Source organism: Hippocampus guttulatus, chromosome 19, assembly GCF_054856545.1.
Source record: "Hippocampus guttulatus isolate MCC_2025c chromosome 19, RoL_Hgut_1.0, whole genome shotgun sequence".
Taxonomy (NCBI): Eukaryota; Metazoa; Chordata; class Actinopteri; order Syngnathiformes; family Syngnathidae; genus Hippocampus; species Hippocampus guttulatus.
This window is the reverse complement of record NC_141279.1, coordinates 93,199-109,117: the sequence shown is the minus strand read 5'-3', so window position 1 is coordinate 109,117 and position 15,919 is coordinate 93,199. Positions and strand designations below refer to the sequence as shown.

At 57.5% G+C, this 15,919-nt stretch overlaps 1 protein-coding gene across 3 annotated transcripts; it reads left to right on the top strand.

The window, feature by feature from the left end:
* The first annotated feature begins 1,493 nt into the window (after positions 1-1,493).
* ntn2 (netrin 2) lies at positions 1,494-11,874 on the top strand. 3 transcript variants are annotated; one of them, XM_086099328.1, is made up of 8 exons: positions 1,494-1,784; positions 3,009-3,046; positions 4,771-5,968; positions 7,122-7,310; positions 8,917-9,066; positions 9,640-9,693; positions 10,165-10,239; positions 10,309-11,874. In XM_086099328.1, exons 3-8 carry the CDS (start codon positions 4,882-4,884, stop codon positions 10,656-10,658), a joined length of 1,905 nt encoding a protein of 634 aa, XP_085955454.1. In that variant the 5' UTR covers positions 1,494-1,784; positions 3,009-3,046; positions 4,771-4,881; the 3' UTR covers positions 10,659-11,874. The 3 variants fall into 3 exon arrangements, with proteins under 3 accessions (XP_085955454.1, XP_085955455.1, XP_085955453.1); XM_086099329.1 differs by lacking the exon at positions 3,009-3,046; XM_086099327.1 differs by lacking the exon at positions 1,494-1,784 and having other exon boundaries at positions 2,597-3,046.
* The last annotated feature ends 4,045 nt before the right edge of the window (positions 11,875-15,919 follow it).

Genomic DNA, 15,919 nt, shown 5'->3' with positions numbered 1-15,919 from the left:
AAGCTTGTGTGTGACGTGAATTGACGAGGACGAAAAACGTCGGGCGTCGTTAGCGTTGTCAAATTCAGACCTCGTTTGGCTTTTGTTTTTGATCATTGATTGGCCTCGGTCGACGCGCCGCTCGGCAAACGGATTCTGTCCAGATGATCGGCTCCCCTCCGACGCGAAACGTCGTAAAATAGACGCGAGGCGATATTCCAGATGAGATGACCGCGACTTTTGGGGTGGAAAAGAATTTGGCGATGCGAGCCAATCGGGGTGAAATAGATGAGCGGTCGTCGTGCTTGATCGCGCTTTCCGCCGCTTATTTTCGCTTGCGTTTTCCGGGAGGCCTTCCGTGTCTTGAATTTGTAGCTTTGTCGTGGCTTTGGGGAGTTTGCAACTTGACGGTGCGCGCGCGTCTCCAGCTTTGACTCATTCATTCAGCCGGAGGGTGCCGCTCGTGTCAAAGCAAACTTTTTACGATGGTGTTCCAGGTTGCCGCGTCGCTGTTTTCAGAACGCGCGTTGAGTTCAAAGAAGAACTTGCAGCTGGCAACGCTTTGCCATAATGATGCTTTGCACGCTGAATTCCACACAAATGAAGGCCGTACCTGGAGACTCCGCCCCGCGCTCGGACATACGATCGCGAACGCCTTTTTTTTTTCGCTCCACGGCTTGGAGAGACCGATGAGAATTTCCACCGGCCCCGACTTGTATTAAATGTTCTCAGACACCCCCGAAAACGATCCGGCACCACCGTCGTGCGTCATGCTCAGGCCAGACAAACATGATCAACGATTAGGCCTAAAAAAGATCCATATTTTTGATGGAGGCGGACCCCCCCCCCCCCCCCCAAAAAAAAAGAAAAACAATTTCCATATGAACTGAATGGAAAAAAATCAGTCCGTAATTGATAGGAAGCCTTGCAATCACAACGTTGAATTTTTTTCGCCGATGGGAATGTTAAGGCGGTTGGCTGTCGACGAGGCAAAAATAAATGACGACCAAAAGTGTGATTTGGAAACTGGCAGCTCGCCTCTGTCGTTCAAGACGCGTGGCCACCAGAGGGCGTCATTTACCCTTAAAGCTCCCGAGAAGCTCAGCGACGGGCAATACTCAAGTAAATGTACCGTTCGTTTACAATCATATCCCTCAGCTATCCATGTGCTATTTATGAATCTCAGACAAAAAATATATTTCCCAATACTGTACAATCGTTGTGAAATATTTGTCTTGTAAAATGAAAAACTAAGGCGAATCCAACGACAATACGTGGGTCATGAAGTCACTTTCTTTTTTTTTAAATGTTTTTTAAACGCTGTTTCACGAGCGAACAACTTTGGTTCTGGCAACTTGCAAACCTTGTCTTCAGTTCGAAATAAAATTTAAAAATTTGAGGCAAACGTCACTCGTCGTTCCATCGGGTTGGTGAGAGCAGTCACGTGACCAGTCGCGTCGAAAGCGTATTCGATCAACGTAAGCGTGACTTGATAACCGTCGATAAAAATACAAGTACGGCGCGGAGTGTAACCGGAAATCCTCAAGTAACCTATGTTGCGTTAAAACCGCTCGAAGTAAGATACAAAGTCGGAGTAAGATCCAAAAAGTCAACCGAACAAGAGTAGCTCGTGACTACCCGCTTCTGGCAACAGGGGGCGCTAAAGATGAGGATTAAAAAAAAATGCCAGGAAGCTGGCATTGATTGTCTGTGGCGGTGCCCACTGCAGGGGCTCCGCATCGTGGAGCGTTCACTTCCGGCTCCGAGTGGACCGACTCCCAAGGGCTGAGAAGCTGGATTCCCATGTGAGTGTTGCTTTTTGTGACAGTCACTTCGACCTTTCTCACGTCTGTTTGAAGAGCTGAGTGACACTGCCGCGGGTGTCTTTCGATGCCGTTTTTGAATCTTCAACGGAGCGTGAGACACTTGAGTGTCCTCGCTCTTTTTTGTTTTCGTATGGTTGTTATTGCCAGACGTTGTTTTTTAAGTACACGTTTTAAGCCTGCTTGGAAAACGGAACGTAATTAGGGAGTTTGATTGGCGTTTCCACTTCAGCTGGGCGTTTTAGTGACACATTGGCAGCGGATTGTATCTCCCGAGCATATTCACGTTTCTTCCCATATGAGCTTCTGAGATTCCATTGAACCTTGAGCTCCTTTGCTGCTCAAATGGCACAAGGAAAACACTCGGCTCAAACATAATAAGGGCCCTGTTCCCATCAGAGGATGGTACAGTGGATTCAAAAGGAATGTTGATCAGCTTAGAGATTTTTTTTTTTTTTGAATGAATGAAAAGAGGGTACGATCCACAATGTGTCCCAAACATGGAGTCCGGGGCAACTTTAAGAACCAAAAAGGTACATATTGAATGCAAAAGTGCCAAAGCAAAGCGTTTCATTGAATTCAATTGAATACGAACAAATGACGACTGATTCCAGCGGCATCAAGAGGTTGAATGTTCGGGTTCCCCCTGCGGCCTCCTCGTGGCGACAGCGGGAAAACTGCGGAGGTCTCTGCACTCAAAGGGAGGGGGGCGGTGGGGGGGGGGGGTGTTGCGTGGCGTTTCACTTGGGAAAACGGCACATTGCTGCAAGCGCTCGTTTTGCTCCGTGTGTGTGCGTGTGTTGGGAGCGGCGGCGTGTGGCTTCTTGGCAACACTTGAATTAGTGCGCAATCAAGTCGAACACGGACAAAACGCATGTGGAGTGTAATTGGAATATTTGGTCCCCCTCCTCTTTCCGCGCCCGCACACACACACGTCGCCCCCTCCTCTCCTGCGCACACGCTTGAGCAAAATGTGTGTTTGATTTGAATGGGGAGTAACCTCAGCCGGGCTCGCCTTCCAACATATGGACGACTGCTCGCTTCTCAGTTGGGTCGAGGCGCGCTTGAGAGAGAGAGAGAGAAAGAGAAAGAGACTTTTTGGTTTTTTTGCCTCCCCCTCCCACGCCGTCAAAGAAAAGGAGAAAGTCGCGGCTGAGGGCGATTTCGGGACTGTTTGTTTGATTGATTTTATTTTTGACTCGGCAGGACATCCCCAAAAGGCCGACTTGAGCGGATCCACTCGGGTGAGTTCCACATGACGACGGCTTCCGCGAGCCCGTCCGGGCCTTTCAAAGAAGCTTCTTCTCGGTTGAGCTCGCTCGCGCGCGCCCGTCGGCGGACAGGTGTCACTCTCGCTGGCGGCGAGAGGAGACGGAAGGCGAAGGGGGGGATGGCGAGCCCGAGCGAGCGCCGCCCGCGCCTCTCGGCCGCCTTCTTCCTTCGACGTGCGCGTGCCACTTGCGACGTTGTCCCGGGGCGCGAGCTCTCGCCGCTCGGTTCGGCCGTGGCGCTAATGCCCGGTGCCCTGGGAAAGGAGCCGGCTTTAGAGCGGCCTCCGCTCCCTCCTCGGACTAGTCGGAGACGCCTTTCTCCAAATAGTTCCTCCTGAAGGCTTTTCTGGCGCGACGATGCGTGAGCACACCATTTTTTTCCTCGTGCCGAGTATTACAGATGTCAGGCGGGAAGCCCACCGCAAAAGTCGATTCTTCTCCCTCCATCGCATTCAAAAGGCAAGCCGGCGGAGTCTCCCATATTTTGTCATCGCAGGCCCTGACGCGCACCAGCGCAGTCGTCCACCTGAATCCGGCTCCCCTCGGTGCCTCGCTCCATCCAGCTCATCTTGTTATGCCCCCCCCCCCCCCCCACACACACTATAATGCTTCCACGAAACTCTGTCCTGCCTCTTCCTCCGCGTCTGCTTAGCGACTCTTCCTATCATCTTCCCTTCCTTCGCTCATGCGGTCTTGCGTCAATGCGCCGAGTTTGGCCAAGCGTCGCTTTGTCCCTTCTGCGTCTTGGCTCCTCTCCCGCAAACTTTGAAGAACCTTTCTCCCCCCTCGGGAGCCTCCGCCTTCTTCTCTTTTCTCGGATCAACCGGCAGCCGCTGGAAGCCGGGCCCGCATGCTAATGAGTCGCCGGTTCCGTCAGCCGTCCTCTGTGTCCTTTTAGGCGATCCGCGGGCCCCTCCGCACATAAGAAGAAGGAGAAAAAGCTGAAAAGGTTCGTCTTTGGCACTGGCCTTCACTCCATCTGTCCGCTTTCCGCGCTTGACTGAAAGGGCCGGAGAGGCCGCCTTTTGTCCTCGGCAAGATGGCGAGGGAGCGCGGGCAGGGCAGGGCAGGGCAGGGCAAGGGCGGGAGGCGGCGCCTCCTCCGCTTCATTGTTGTTGAAGAAATGCCGCACAAAGAGGGCTGCCGTTCCCTTCGGCCGGCAAATTTCAAATGCGGCACCTCGAGACTTGACACCCGGGCTAGAAAAAGGCGCATTAGAGAAGGAAAGGCCCCGGGCCTTATTCCTCTCCTTCCCTGTCCCGCCCCCTCCCATATCTTTCGTACCCTGAACCCCTTCTGGCTTTTTTTGGGGGGGGGGGGGCAAGAGGCCCCTTGCCTAGCTGCGGCTGGAGAAATGATGTCACCCAGGACCCACACTTGAGACTTGTGGTGATACCCCCCCCCCGAGTGGCTCTCTGGCCAATGCGAGAGGCCGCGTCTGCCGTCGGGCGCACCGCGCCATTACCGGGGATTGCGAGCGGGGATGGCGGGGTCGCCGTCGCGGTGGGCGCTATCGGGGAATTGCACCGTTTGGAGAAAAAAAAAATGACACTCGACTCGGCAATGACCCGGCGCGTCCGAAATGAGTCGGACGATCGTTGAGCCTGGCCGCAGGCCCGCGCCGGACCGAGTGCCCTTGCGGTGATTTCCTTTTGCGGTGGGACGCTCAACTCGGCGTTTGTTTCCGTCTCCCGCAGGAAGGGCCGCCGAGCGCCGAGAGTCTCCGCGGCGAAACGCGGCCCCGGGAGATTCCGGCGAGGGGTCCGGCACGTCGGCGCGCGCTCTCGCTCTCCGGATCACCGGCCCCGATGGACGCGCCGGGGTCGCCGGGCCCCGGGAGCAGAATGAGGGATTCCTGGCGGACGTTCCTGCTGTGCCTGTGCCTCCTGGCCGGCCGGGCGCGCCCGCGCGGGGCCGGCGACCCCTTGGCGGGGCGGCGGACCCCCGCCGACCCTTGCTACGACGACGAGGACGCCGGCGCCGCCCGCCGCTGCGTCCCCGAGTTCATCAACGCCGCCTTTGGCAAAGAGGTGACGGTGTCCGGCGTGTGCGGGCGGCCGCCGTCCCGCTCGTGCGGCGCGTCGGCGCGCGCGTGCCAGACCTGCGACGCCGCCGACCCTCGTCGCGCCCACCCGGCCTCCTACCTGACCGATCTGGACTCGCCGCGCAACCTGACCTGCTGGCGCTCGGAGAACCTGGACGCGCGGCCGCGCGACGTGACTCTCACTCTTTCCCTGGGCAAGAAGTTTGAGATCACCTACGTGAGCTTGCGCTTCTGCTCGCCCCGACCCGAGTCGCTGGCCATCTACAAGAGCATGGACTACGGCAAGACCTGGACGCCCTACCAGTTCTACTCGTCGCAGTGTCGCCGCGTGTACGACCGGCCCGACCGAGCCGCCGTCACCAAGCGGAACGAGCAGGAGGCCCTGTGTAGCGAGGGCCCCGCGGACCCCCGCCCCCTCTCCGGAGGACTGGTGGCGTTCAGCACCTTGGACGGACGCCCTTCCGGCAAAGACTTTGACGACAGCCCCGTCCTTCAGGACTGGGTGACCGTCACCGACATCCGCGTGGTGCTGAGTCGGCCGCGGCGGCGGCGGGAGCCGGGACGGCCCGCGGGGAACGGCGACGGCGACGGCGGCGGCGCGGGGGCGGACGAAGAAACGGCGGCGGGCGCCTCCGCGCCGCCGCCGTACTTCTACGCGGTGGCCGACTTCCAGGTGGGCGGCAGGTGCAAGTGCAACGGCCACGCGTCGCGCTGCCTGAAAGGCGAGGACGGCGAGCTGCTGTGCGACTGCAAGCACAACACGGAAGGCCCCGAATGCGACCGCTGCAAGGCCTTTCACTCGGACCGGCCGTGGCAGAGGGCCAGTGCCCGCGAGGCCAACCAGTGTCTGCGTGAGTACTTTTTCTTCTTCTTCTTGGAGTGGGGGTTCTTTCTCCCCCTCTTTGAATGCAGTCCAAACGACTCGTCGGCAATACGCTCGCCCCAGAAGTGAACGGCCCCTATTCCGGCGATTCCCGACCGCCGCGGCGAAATGATCCGGTGACACCCGAGTGCCTTGCAAATCGAAGGACGACACGCGCCGCATCATTTCTGTCTAATTCCGACGGCCTCTCGTGTCAAGTGACTCGGCGATGTCTTTTTCAAAGGTCGGGGAGCCGCGAACGCAACGCGCAGTGGAAGCGGAGGCGGAAATCAATCGCTCCACGCGCATCTCCGCGGCCCGTGCGCTTCCTTCGGCACCGAAGCCTTGTAGCTGTCGGGTTTAAGAAAAAACAACTAACCAAAGCGGGCGTGGATCTCAGCCGGCTATTTTCAAATCACCCTCAAAATTCAGGGCCGCGAGGGGAAAATGGAGGAGGCCCTTTTCGCGCCGCGCGGGCGGGCCGTCCCAAAGCGTTCACCCCGAAGCGCCGAACGGACTCGTTCGCGTGCGCGCCGATTGGTTTCGGTGTCGCTTGGAAGCACAGAGCGCATCTCGCGCTCGGGAGCGTTTGCCGTCGCCGCGCCCTTGTTCCGGCGGCCGCGACCGGAGCCTCATCCGTTCATATTTCAAGCGCTGTTTGAGTCACGCCTGAATTCCAAACCAACTGGGCGGCCTAGTAACCAGATGGAATTGGGAAATAGTCTGGGAATGTGCTCCCCCTCCCCCTCGCACCCCACCCCACCCCCATTCTTTTTTTCTTTCCTCCAGGATCTGGGACCGGGGGAAAAACACAGCCTCATTTCCCCGGTCCGGTGACCGGCTTCCTTTTTTGAATTTCTTTTTTGCACGCGGCTGTCACGCCGAACTCCGGCGGCAGCGACGCGCCTCGTCGGAGCCGGAAAATAAAACGCCCGCGGCGGTACGTCGAGCCGAGGATAGACTCTCCGACATTGCCGCAAACAAATGACGGCGCGGCGCCCGAGCTCGGCCCCGGCGGAGCGCGGGATATATTTCGAGCAAAGTGATCGGATGCCACGTCGTCGATCCGCTTTGTCGCGTCCGGTCGCGCCGGCCACTGACGCGCCGTCTTTTTCTTTGTTTGTTTCCGTGGCCGCCCGCAGCGTGCGAGTGCAACCTGCACGCCCGCCGCTGCCGCTTCAACATGGAGCTGTACGAGCTGTCGGGGAGGAAGAGCGGCGGCGTGTGCGTCAACTGCCGCCACAACACCGCCGGCCGCCACTGCCACTATTGCAAGGAAGGCTTCTACCGAGACGCGGGCCGAGCCGTCGCCCACCGCCGGGCTTGCAAGGGTAAGTCCTCCTCTCGACGCGCGCCGGCCGGACGCCGCGGCCCGTCGGCGTCGGCGCTTCTTTCCGTTCCGCAGCCCCTTCGAAAACACTTGAGGTTTTTTTTTCCCCCGACTCCTACCTTTGCCAAAATCTCTCAAGGACGACCCGTCGAAGCCGAGGGCCGTCGCTCGGCCCGAGAGCGAGCGCAAACGCCGTCCGGAGACGCGCCTCCCCGTTCTTCCCTCGTCTTCGGTATCGCCGCTCGATGGGTCTCCGGCGCGACCCTCGCCACGGCGTCGTCGCCTTTTGTCGATCGCCGCGTCAACGTGGTTTCGGACGTCCCGAATATCGAAGCTAGGCGAGTCCCCCCCCGAAGCGAATCGCCGGCTCCGCGACCGACGGCGGCAGACCCCCGCCCCCCCAAAAAGCCGGCTCCGGCCTCCTCGCTCCCATTTGGCCGCAAAGCCTTTTGTGTCTTGAGCGCATTTGAAGTCGGCCTCTTGCCATATGTCGGGCGAAAAGAGAGGTGAAAGGTGCGGTCCGCCCGAGCGCGCCGAGCGACGCGTCTCAAGTGGAGTCGGCACAATAAAAGACAGGTGTTTGCCCCCCGCCCTCCCAAAAAAAAAAGGGTTTGGCTTCAGAGGCGGCGTCTGTTGCTAATCGGACCCGCTCCGTAAATGAGCGGCTAAAACCCACGAGGCGGGGGCGCGCAAATTCACCCGGCGCCATTTCTTCGTACGGGAGCCAAAGCGCGCTGACGTCGACGTCCGGCCAAGACATTCAGAACAAAGCTCAAAAGGTGTGAAAGGAAACGAGAAGCCGCGGCGTTTCAATTCTCCACTTCAGGCGTGACGCCGGCGAGCAAACTCTTTTGCTCGTACGCGGAGACGAGACCGGCTTCGCTCGTCAAAATCTCCTCCGGCCGGCCCGCCACACCCAGAGGTGCGTTGGCCACGGGTCTCCGGCGGCGGCGGCGGCTTCCCATTCAGTCTCCCCGCGATCCCGGCATAGGCGGGTCCTTTGAGGTTTTTCTCCTTGGGTCCAGATGGCCGTGTTGTGCGAATGCATTCGAGCGTTAGGGTGTCGCGATGAAGTCGTAAAAACGAGAAGAGCGTCATTATGGTGGCCAAGAACGGCGGACAAAGGCCACGCGGCGGATAAACAAACGCCCGGCCTCGAAATCCCAAGGCGAGCTCTGTCGCGGCTGCGCTCACGCAGGCTTGAAAAGTCATCAACATCTGAGGACTTTTTACTGCTTCTTCAACTCATAAAAGTTGAGGGAAAGAAAAAAAAAAAAGGAGGAGGCAGAGATCGACGCCCCAATCTCCTGGTGAGCGAAACGCGGCGGACAAAGGCTGCAAAGCGGGAGGCCCGAGTCCTTGTTTGGAAGGTGCTCGGCTCACGTTCCCGTTGCTCCTCTTCGCCGGCTCACCGGCGCGGCCTTTGGGCCTTTGCGCCTTTGGCCCGCTTTCTTCCCTCCGCCGACGCGGCGTCGCATCCGCCCGAGCCGCGCCGGCGCCAAACGCCGTCCGGCTTTCGTTTCGCCTCGCGACGGCATCCGCGCTGACCCGCCGTCTCCGCTCTGCTTGACCTCCCCCTCCCCCGAACGCCGACGCCGACGCCCCAGCCTGCGACTGCCACCCCGTCGGAGCGGCCGGCAAGACGTGCAACCGGACCACGGGTCAGTGCCCCTGCAAGGACGGCGTCACCGGCGTCACCTGCAATCGCTGCGCCAAGGGCTACCAGCAGAGCCGATCCCCCGTGGCCCCCTGCGTCAGTGAGTGACCTTTTCCGTTTCAGCTCGCGGCGCGTGACGCCAACAAAGTCGGGGAAGGCAAAAGTCACGGAGATGAGCGCCGCTCATTTCCGGCACGCGTCTCCGCAACCCGCGCAAGGTGCCACGCCATCCTAGCCGAGCGCCGGCCGTAGCGCTTTTCTAGCGTCGCGGAGCCCGCGCCTCGCACCCACGGACGGACGGGCGCCGCAAAAAGGATGGGAATTCGCCGGCCGATGCCTTTCAGCCCACGCCGCCGCGCGTCGACGAGGAGGGCGACCGCAAACCGTCTCCAAAATGTCGCGCGGCGCCGTGTTGTTTCTCTGGCATCGCAGCTCCCGAGCAGATGGGGAAAAGAACCACGGTCGCCGACGGCCGAGCCTTTCGAAAGGAAGCGCGCGCGTGGAAGCTTTGTTGGGCTTTGCGACAAGATGGCTTCGTGCGCGACGAGAAGTTTGTCGACGTCGGTCGGCGGTGTGCAACGGCTAATGGGCCGCGGCACGCCGATGTTGAGTTTGCGGGTCGCCGAAAGGGGCCCTTGAACGCTTGAGCAGAGCTTTCTCTTGTCTGTTTCAGAGATCCCCGCCGTCGGGCCCACAGCTGCGGTGAGCAGCACGGAGGAGCCGGCAGGTTGGTGTACGCTCGCTCGCGGCCCGCCCCTCTTCCGGAGGAACAAAAACCCCTTCCCATATTACGTACTGGGCTTCGGAGTAACTATTAACGGAGGGTGGGGCGTTTCCTTTTTCATGTGCTTTGGCCCGGACGCAATTCCCCCCCCCTTTGTCTCGGAATCCCAAAGTCCTCCGCCAAGTTTCCTCCACTCGGAGGCCGGAGGCGCTCAAAAGCATCGCCGTAGCTCAGACGACGCCGCCGGCCGACGGACGGAAGATGCGATGGCTCGCGGCCCGGGCGGTCGCTAAAGCGGAGCTTAAAACCCACGTCCGGATATGCGTCTTTTCATTCCGCCGGTCTCCACGACGCGCACGTTCTGGAGCTTTTCAACTCGGCTTTCCTGCGCTCCTGATTTATTTATTTTTTTGGTCACTTCGGCCCGCGTCGGAGACCAGATGAACTTTACTTCTCTGTTCGTTTGTTTCGTAGACTGCGATTCCTACTGCAAACCCGTGAAGGGCAACTTGAGGATCACCATGAAGAAATACTGCAAAAAGGATTACGGTAAGCGCGGCGCCGGCGGCCCTGCGCTCGGGACGGCTGACCCGAGACCGTTGTCCGACGTGTCCTCAGCGGTGCGAGTCAACGTACTGGACGTGGAGACCGTCGGCGACTGGGCCAAGTTTTCCGTCAACGTCGCCTCCGTGTACAAGAGTCGCGGCGAGCCCTTGAAGCGAGGGGACAACATCCTGTGGGTGCGCACGAAGGACCTGGCCTGCAAGTGTCCCGAGATCCAGATGAGCCGGCGCTTCCTGGTGATGGGCGGCGGCGGCTCGGCGCCGGGAACCTCCCACCCGCCGGCGGAAAGCGCGGGGCTGCTGGCTGATAAGAACAGCCTGGTCATCCAGTGGAGGGACGTTTGGACCAGAAGACTGAGGAAGTTCCAGCGCAAAGAGAAGAAGGCCAAGTGCGGCAAAGCCTGAGGAAGCCCCAGCGCCGCCTTTGCGCCAGCCTCGCTCCGCAAACGCGGCGACGCCAAGACTGCATGCGCCCTACCTACTTAGAAGGACCTTAGTTTGCGTATACCGGACACTTATGTTGCTTTGTAGTCTTCCGAGATTTGTCGCGGTCACGTCACGCCTCTTACGGTTTGCCTTCCCAAGGCGCCGTGAGAAGGGCTTCATCCGAAGCGTAGACAAACGCGGACGGACGTCGCCGACCGACCGCTGCTCCTTCCCCAAGGATTTTAAGAAGCGACGATGAAGTCCGAGGTATCGAGGCTCTTTATTTTTATTTTTTTTTGTCGTACCGCACGTCGGCGGGAACTTCTTTGAATCGAGATCTCATTTTCCTCGAGTCTTTGCAGGCCGGACTCATCCCAGCGCCGCGCGTACCGTGACGACGGAATCCTCGGACGCCGGCTCGAACCGTCACGGCTCACGTTTGTCAACTTTGGTCACTATCGTCCGATCCGAAACCAAATGCGACCGAAACGGGCGAGCGAATGACCGACGAGCGCCGCGGCGGAAGCTCCGCGCCGGGAGCGCTCTCCGGAGTCGCCGTCGGCAAACTTTGACTCGAGCGTGGGCGTTTCCGTTGCGCGGCGGGCGTACTTTTTGGACGAGTCGAGTGGAAAGGCGGGCTCGATTCCCCGGAGATGCGTTCCAGATGGCGCGCGGAATGCATTCCTTTTGCCGTCGGTGACGAGCGCCCCCGTCGTCGAGACCTCGACCGAGTACGCGACGCGGGGAGGAGCGCGGGCCCCCGCGGACCCGCGCCGTGAAGCGCGCGCCGCCCGCCGGCCCGCCCTTCGCTTCCCCGGCCGAGTCTCGGCGTGTACTTTTCCCCTCGAGGCGACGAACCGCTGACTTTTCCTTGTAAGTGACACAAAAATGAATAAATTATTAGCGAACGAGCCGCGCGCCGCGCGCCGTGTCAATGATGGGTCTCGTGAAGAGCGAGCCGCAGAGATGAAAGTGAAGACGGCCTTCCCGGGGATGCGGCGAGTCCAAAAGCGCCGAAGATGCATTCCGATCGAAGTCCGGTCCAAAGCGGGAAGGTTTGTTCTTTCTTTTTCTTTCTTTCCTTCTTTCTGTCACCCGGCGTGTCTGCGCGGGTGATATACCGGATGTATTTGTGTTTGCATCCCATCGGTCTCGCGAAAAAGGATTGGAAAATAAAAAAAGCAGGTCACCTTCACCCTATTGTGGCGCGCGACCCGCGGCGTCGGAAGTCGTTGCCATCGGAGCTGTTGCGTGATATCTATTCATTGTTGTTCTTCTCATTCGGGGTTTGCGTGGCGTACGATTCACCGAGGGCACCGGCCGAGAACGGGAGTCCCGAGCGCCGGGAGAAGCTACTATGGCTAACGTGCCGCAAAAGCGCCTCCGTGTCGGAGCTCTGCGAAGGTAGGCGGTGATTTTCTTTTCGCCGACTTGATCTCTTTCCTTCCTCTTCGGGGCCACGCGTGCGTAAGTGCGCGGGCATGATAAGGGGTCGGTTGGTTGATGGAAAAGTCGATTTGGGGCCAAAAAGGTTGGGCGCCCCTGGCGTAGGGCTAGCTAGCTAGCTACGGATGCTAGCCAGGTCACTCCCAAGTGTCAAATTACACATCGAAACAAAAGCGATACGAGATCGATTGAGTGATTTCTTTTTCGCGTCTCAAAAATCCCTCAAGTTTTTCAATTGGATCTATTTATTTCTGTCCGGCACAAGACGCAGCATCATGTGACTCGGTGATTCCTTCAAAAGCTCAGGAAGTGTTTCTCTGACCGGGTTGTGACCCGGTGCGGCCGGGCCGCTTTGAGGCTTGGGAAAAACGTCCAAAGACGCGCCCATCCCGTACACGTTCTTCTTCGGCGCTCGCCGAATGTGCTTTCATAAGCTGCCGGCACAGCTTCATTGGCTTTCAACGGAGCCGGCCTCATTGCCACACTTGCTTTTAAAGTTCGACCGCCTTTTCCCGCATATTGGGAGTGCATGTGGGAGCTGTGCCTTGTAACTTCATTTTTTTCTTTCTTTCTTTTTGAGCTTTCCCTCGGTTTATTTCTTTATTCTCCCCCCCCCCCCCCCCCAAGGAGAGGGGGCTACATGGGTGAATATGTGAATACCTCTGCAAGTTTGTGTGTGTGGCCAAACAACCATTTAAGCCCTCCCCTTTGGAAAGCGCAAAAATGTGGCAAGAAATCTCGGTCGGGCCGCATCATAAATATTGAGCGCCAAAGGTCCGATCTGGATCCGTGTCGTCGGGCCACGTGTCTTCTTGGCTGCGAGTGAAAGCGGCTGCCGTGCGAGGAGACAAAAATGAAGGTGAAGGTGTGCGACGACGGCCGCGCCGCTGCTCGCGCGGCTGTCGAGACACATTTTCTGCTCTAGACAAAGTTATTACGCTTAACAAAAATGAACAAAATAACCACCAAGTAAAAAAAAACAAAAAACTGTTGATTAAGGAAATGCAAAAAAAACGAACTGAAATTACTTTTGTGAAACTAACTCTATAATTATTGTGAAAATGTCTGTTTGCATCTTTATCATTCCGTTTAATCCATGAGCAGTCTGGGTTTATTTCCAAATTGCCGTTCCGCACACTTTGGTAATAGCGTTTAGAAGAGCGAAGGCCAAACAAAGACACTTTGCCTCCTTTTGCGTGAGAAAACGAGCCCTCGATATCGTCGATGGCGATGGCCGACGTGCCGCCCGGAGGCGGAACAATCCGCATACAAAGTGCAGGTTTTCATTCCGGTCGCGAAATGAGACCTCTTTCTCGCGACGGTGCGGTTAGCGACGCGAGCGCGACGTGGCGCTCGGTCGCCGCCGCTCTTTGGTCGGATTCCCCGGCGGGGTCAAGGGGCCGCAAGTGCTCTTTTGTCCGATTGATGGTGTTTGCTTCACTCGCAGACTCGCCGCCCGGCCTTGATGAATGCCAGCATCCTCGTAAAGTGAAGGCGCGCGCAAGCCGTTTGGAAATTGCTAACGGCTCGCCGGTGTCTGGAGACGCGCGCGGGCGCGGAGCTCGGGAACCAAAAGGAGGCAAGATGGCGGAGCCCGCAAAGATTTGCCCTTCCCGTTTCACCGGCTCGAACTCGCAGCTTCACGCGGCTCGCCTTTCTCGGTGAGTTTTCGAGTGGCGGTAGAGTTGGGCCGCGTCTCTTGGGTTGAAATGCAAAGCTTGCTACTTGCCATTCGTTTCGGAGTCCAAACCTGAAATTGGAAGGAATGGCGTCCATTCTAATTTCCAACTTTCTCCGACGCGCGTGCAGCCGCAAGAATGGATTGGAAGAATTGGTCGAGAAGTACCGCCATCAAACCCACGTTTGCTCGTGATTACTTGAGGACAGAAGATCATCCGGAAGCGTGTATGAGTTTCATCGCTCTGAACGGAAGCTCGTTCCATCTTCTCGTCGGATTTCAAATCCCCAAATTGCTGCCGCGGGACGGAAGCCGAACATCTAGCGGTCTCAGTCGGGGGGCCGCCGAGGCCCCCCTTGTGCCGGTTATCGCCAAGCGGTGAGTGATGGCGCCTCAGCCTCCCGCTCCCGAGAGAGGGAACGGCTTGAGGTGGGACGGGATCGGAATGTTCCCGGCCGAGAACGCGTGAGAACCCGAGAGAGAGAAAAGGCGGCGTCTGTGGCGGTCCCGCAGGTGCAACGCCGGAGGAATGTGCTTTCTGGGGGATGGGAAAGCCGCAAAAATGACAAGAGGGCCATCTCTTCACTATTTCATTACTTGTGAGTGCCCCCCCCCCAAAAAAAAATGTCGGCTGCTCAAGACGGGGGCGGGGGGGGGGGGCAGAATTTCAATGAAATCCACGCCCCGACATGAGACATTTCCTTATCGTCGTCGATCTCCCCTTGCGCTCTTTCTGGAAGCTTCTCCCGCCCCCCCCCCCCTCCTCCTCCTCGACACACCTGCGTGTTCAAGAACAGCTCCCTCACGTCTGTCCGCAATGAGAAACGTTCCGGATTCTCCAGCTGCCTGCGCACCTGGGCCGGCTGCTGTCATCGCCGCGGTAACCGGCCTCCAGCTGGCTCGCCGTGTCACGCGATCATCTGGCTCATTTTACCCCCCCCGTCACGATTGGCGGCGGAGAGCTCCTGAAAACATGATCCCGAGTTATTTGCAATTCGCAAATTCACCTGCAGCGTTGCCGTAAAAAGAGCAGCTTTTCGGAGGGTCGGAGAGTTTTCTCTCCTGTTTGTAGACAAGAAAAGAAAAAAACCACTTTGCTGATTTTCATCGTTTAAATAGAAGGATGAGAGGATATTTCATTTGAAGCGACCTGTTGTGAACAGACAAATATGCTCTCAATTATTTCCCGTTTTACTTTGAAGGATCCGTTCCAACTTCCGTTTTGTCCACTATATATGCCGCGTGAGTTATACTGGACGCCTACCAATTCTAATAAAACAAGAGACGTGTCACCCAGATTTTTTTCCTCCGTTTATCCAGCCGCCTAGAGGGCTGACACGCGGGTATACTGCATAAGTAAGCCGCTGACAACGGACGCCTTGGAACGCTGCCGTAGAAGCGCTTCTGTAACGGAGCCAAAACTCAAAGTTGTTATTTTTTTCCTCTAGCAGCAACATTTTCCCAAGGCTAATGGCCGTTTTCTTCTTGCGATCATCTTTCCCCCGTTTTTATTTGCAGCAACTGTCTCGAAAAGTCCCAACGCGCACCGCAAGTCCCGCGGTGGACGTAACGACTTTTGCTCCGGTTTGTCATCCCACTCTGAAGGGCTTTTACAGCATGTCAAAGTGGCATTGCCGTTCATCCCTCCGCTCGTGAAATCTGCTCAGTCGTTGTGCGTGTATAATAAAATCCACATGAAGGAGAAAAAAAAAAAAAGCACATGACCACCCCGATGAAAACATCCGGCTATGTGATCCCATTTGAACGCCACACAAAAAGCCCCTCGTTCTTTAGTTTTTAAAAGGTCAGGATCGGGCATGGGGTGGGCCGAGGAAATGTTTCAGCTTCTTCGTCGAATATTGCACAATCCTCACTCATTCTTAAGCCACTGTTAGCAAACCAATGAAAGAAAACAAAATGCTGGAAAACGTCCAAAATGACTCTTGAGGCTTTCCCCAACAAAATGTTCCCCTGATCTCGAACGATACCCATCACGTTCGTAAGGACGCAGACAAACTAAAAAGCAAGAGGTCTTTCATCGACTGCAACCAAAGAAACGAGAGAGACGTATTTGTCAAATCTTCCAACGAAGGGTTTCTGCCTTGACGTTCTAACA

Coding starts and splice junctions, on each gene's coding strand:
- ntn2 (XM_086099327.1), top strand. CDS start 2,828: ATGGACGACTGCTCGCTTCTCAGTTGGGTCGAGGCGCGCTTGAGAGAG. Junction 9,067..9,639: donor CCCCGTGGCCCCCTGCGTCA/GTGAGTGACCTT, acceptor TGTCTGTTTCAG/AGATCCCCGCCGTCGGGCCC. Junction 9,694..10,164: donor CAGCACGGAGGAGCCGGCAG/GTTGGTGTACGC, acceptor TTTGTTTCGTAG/ACTGCGATTCCTACTGCAAA.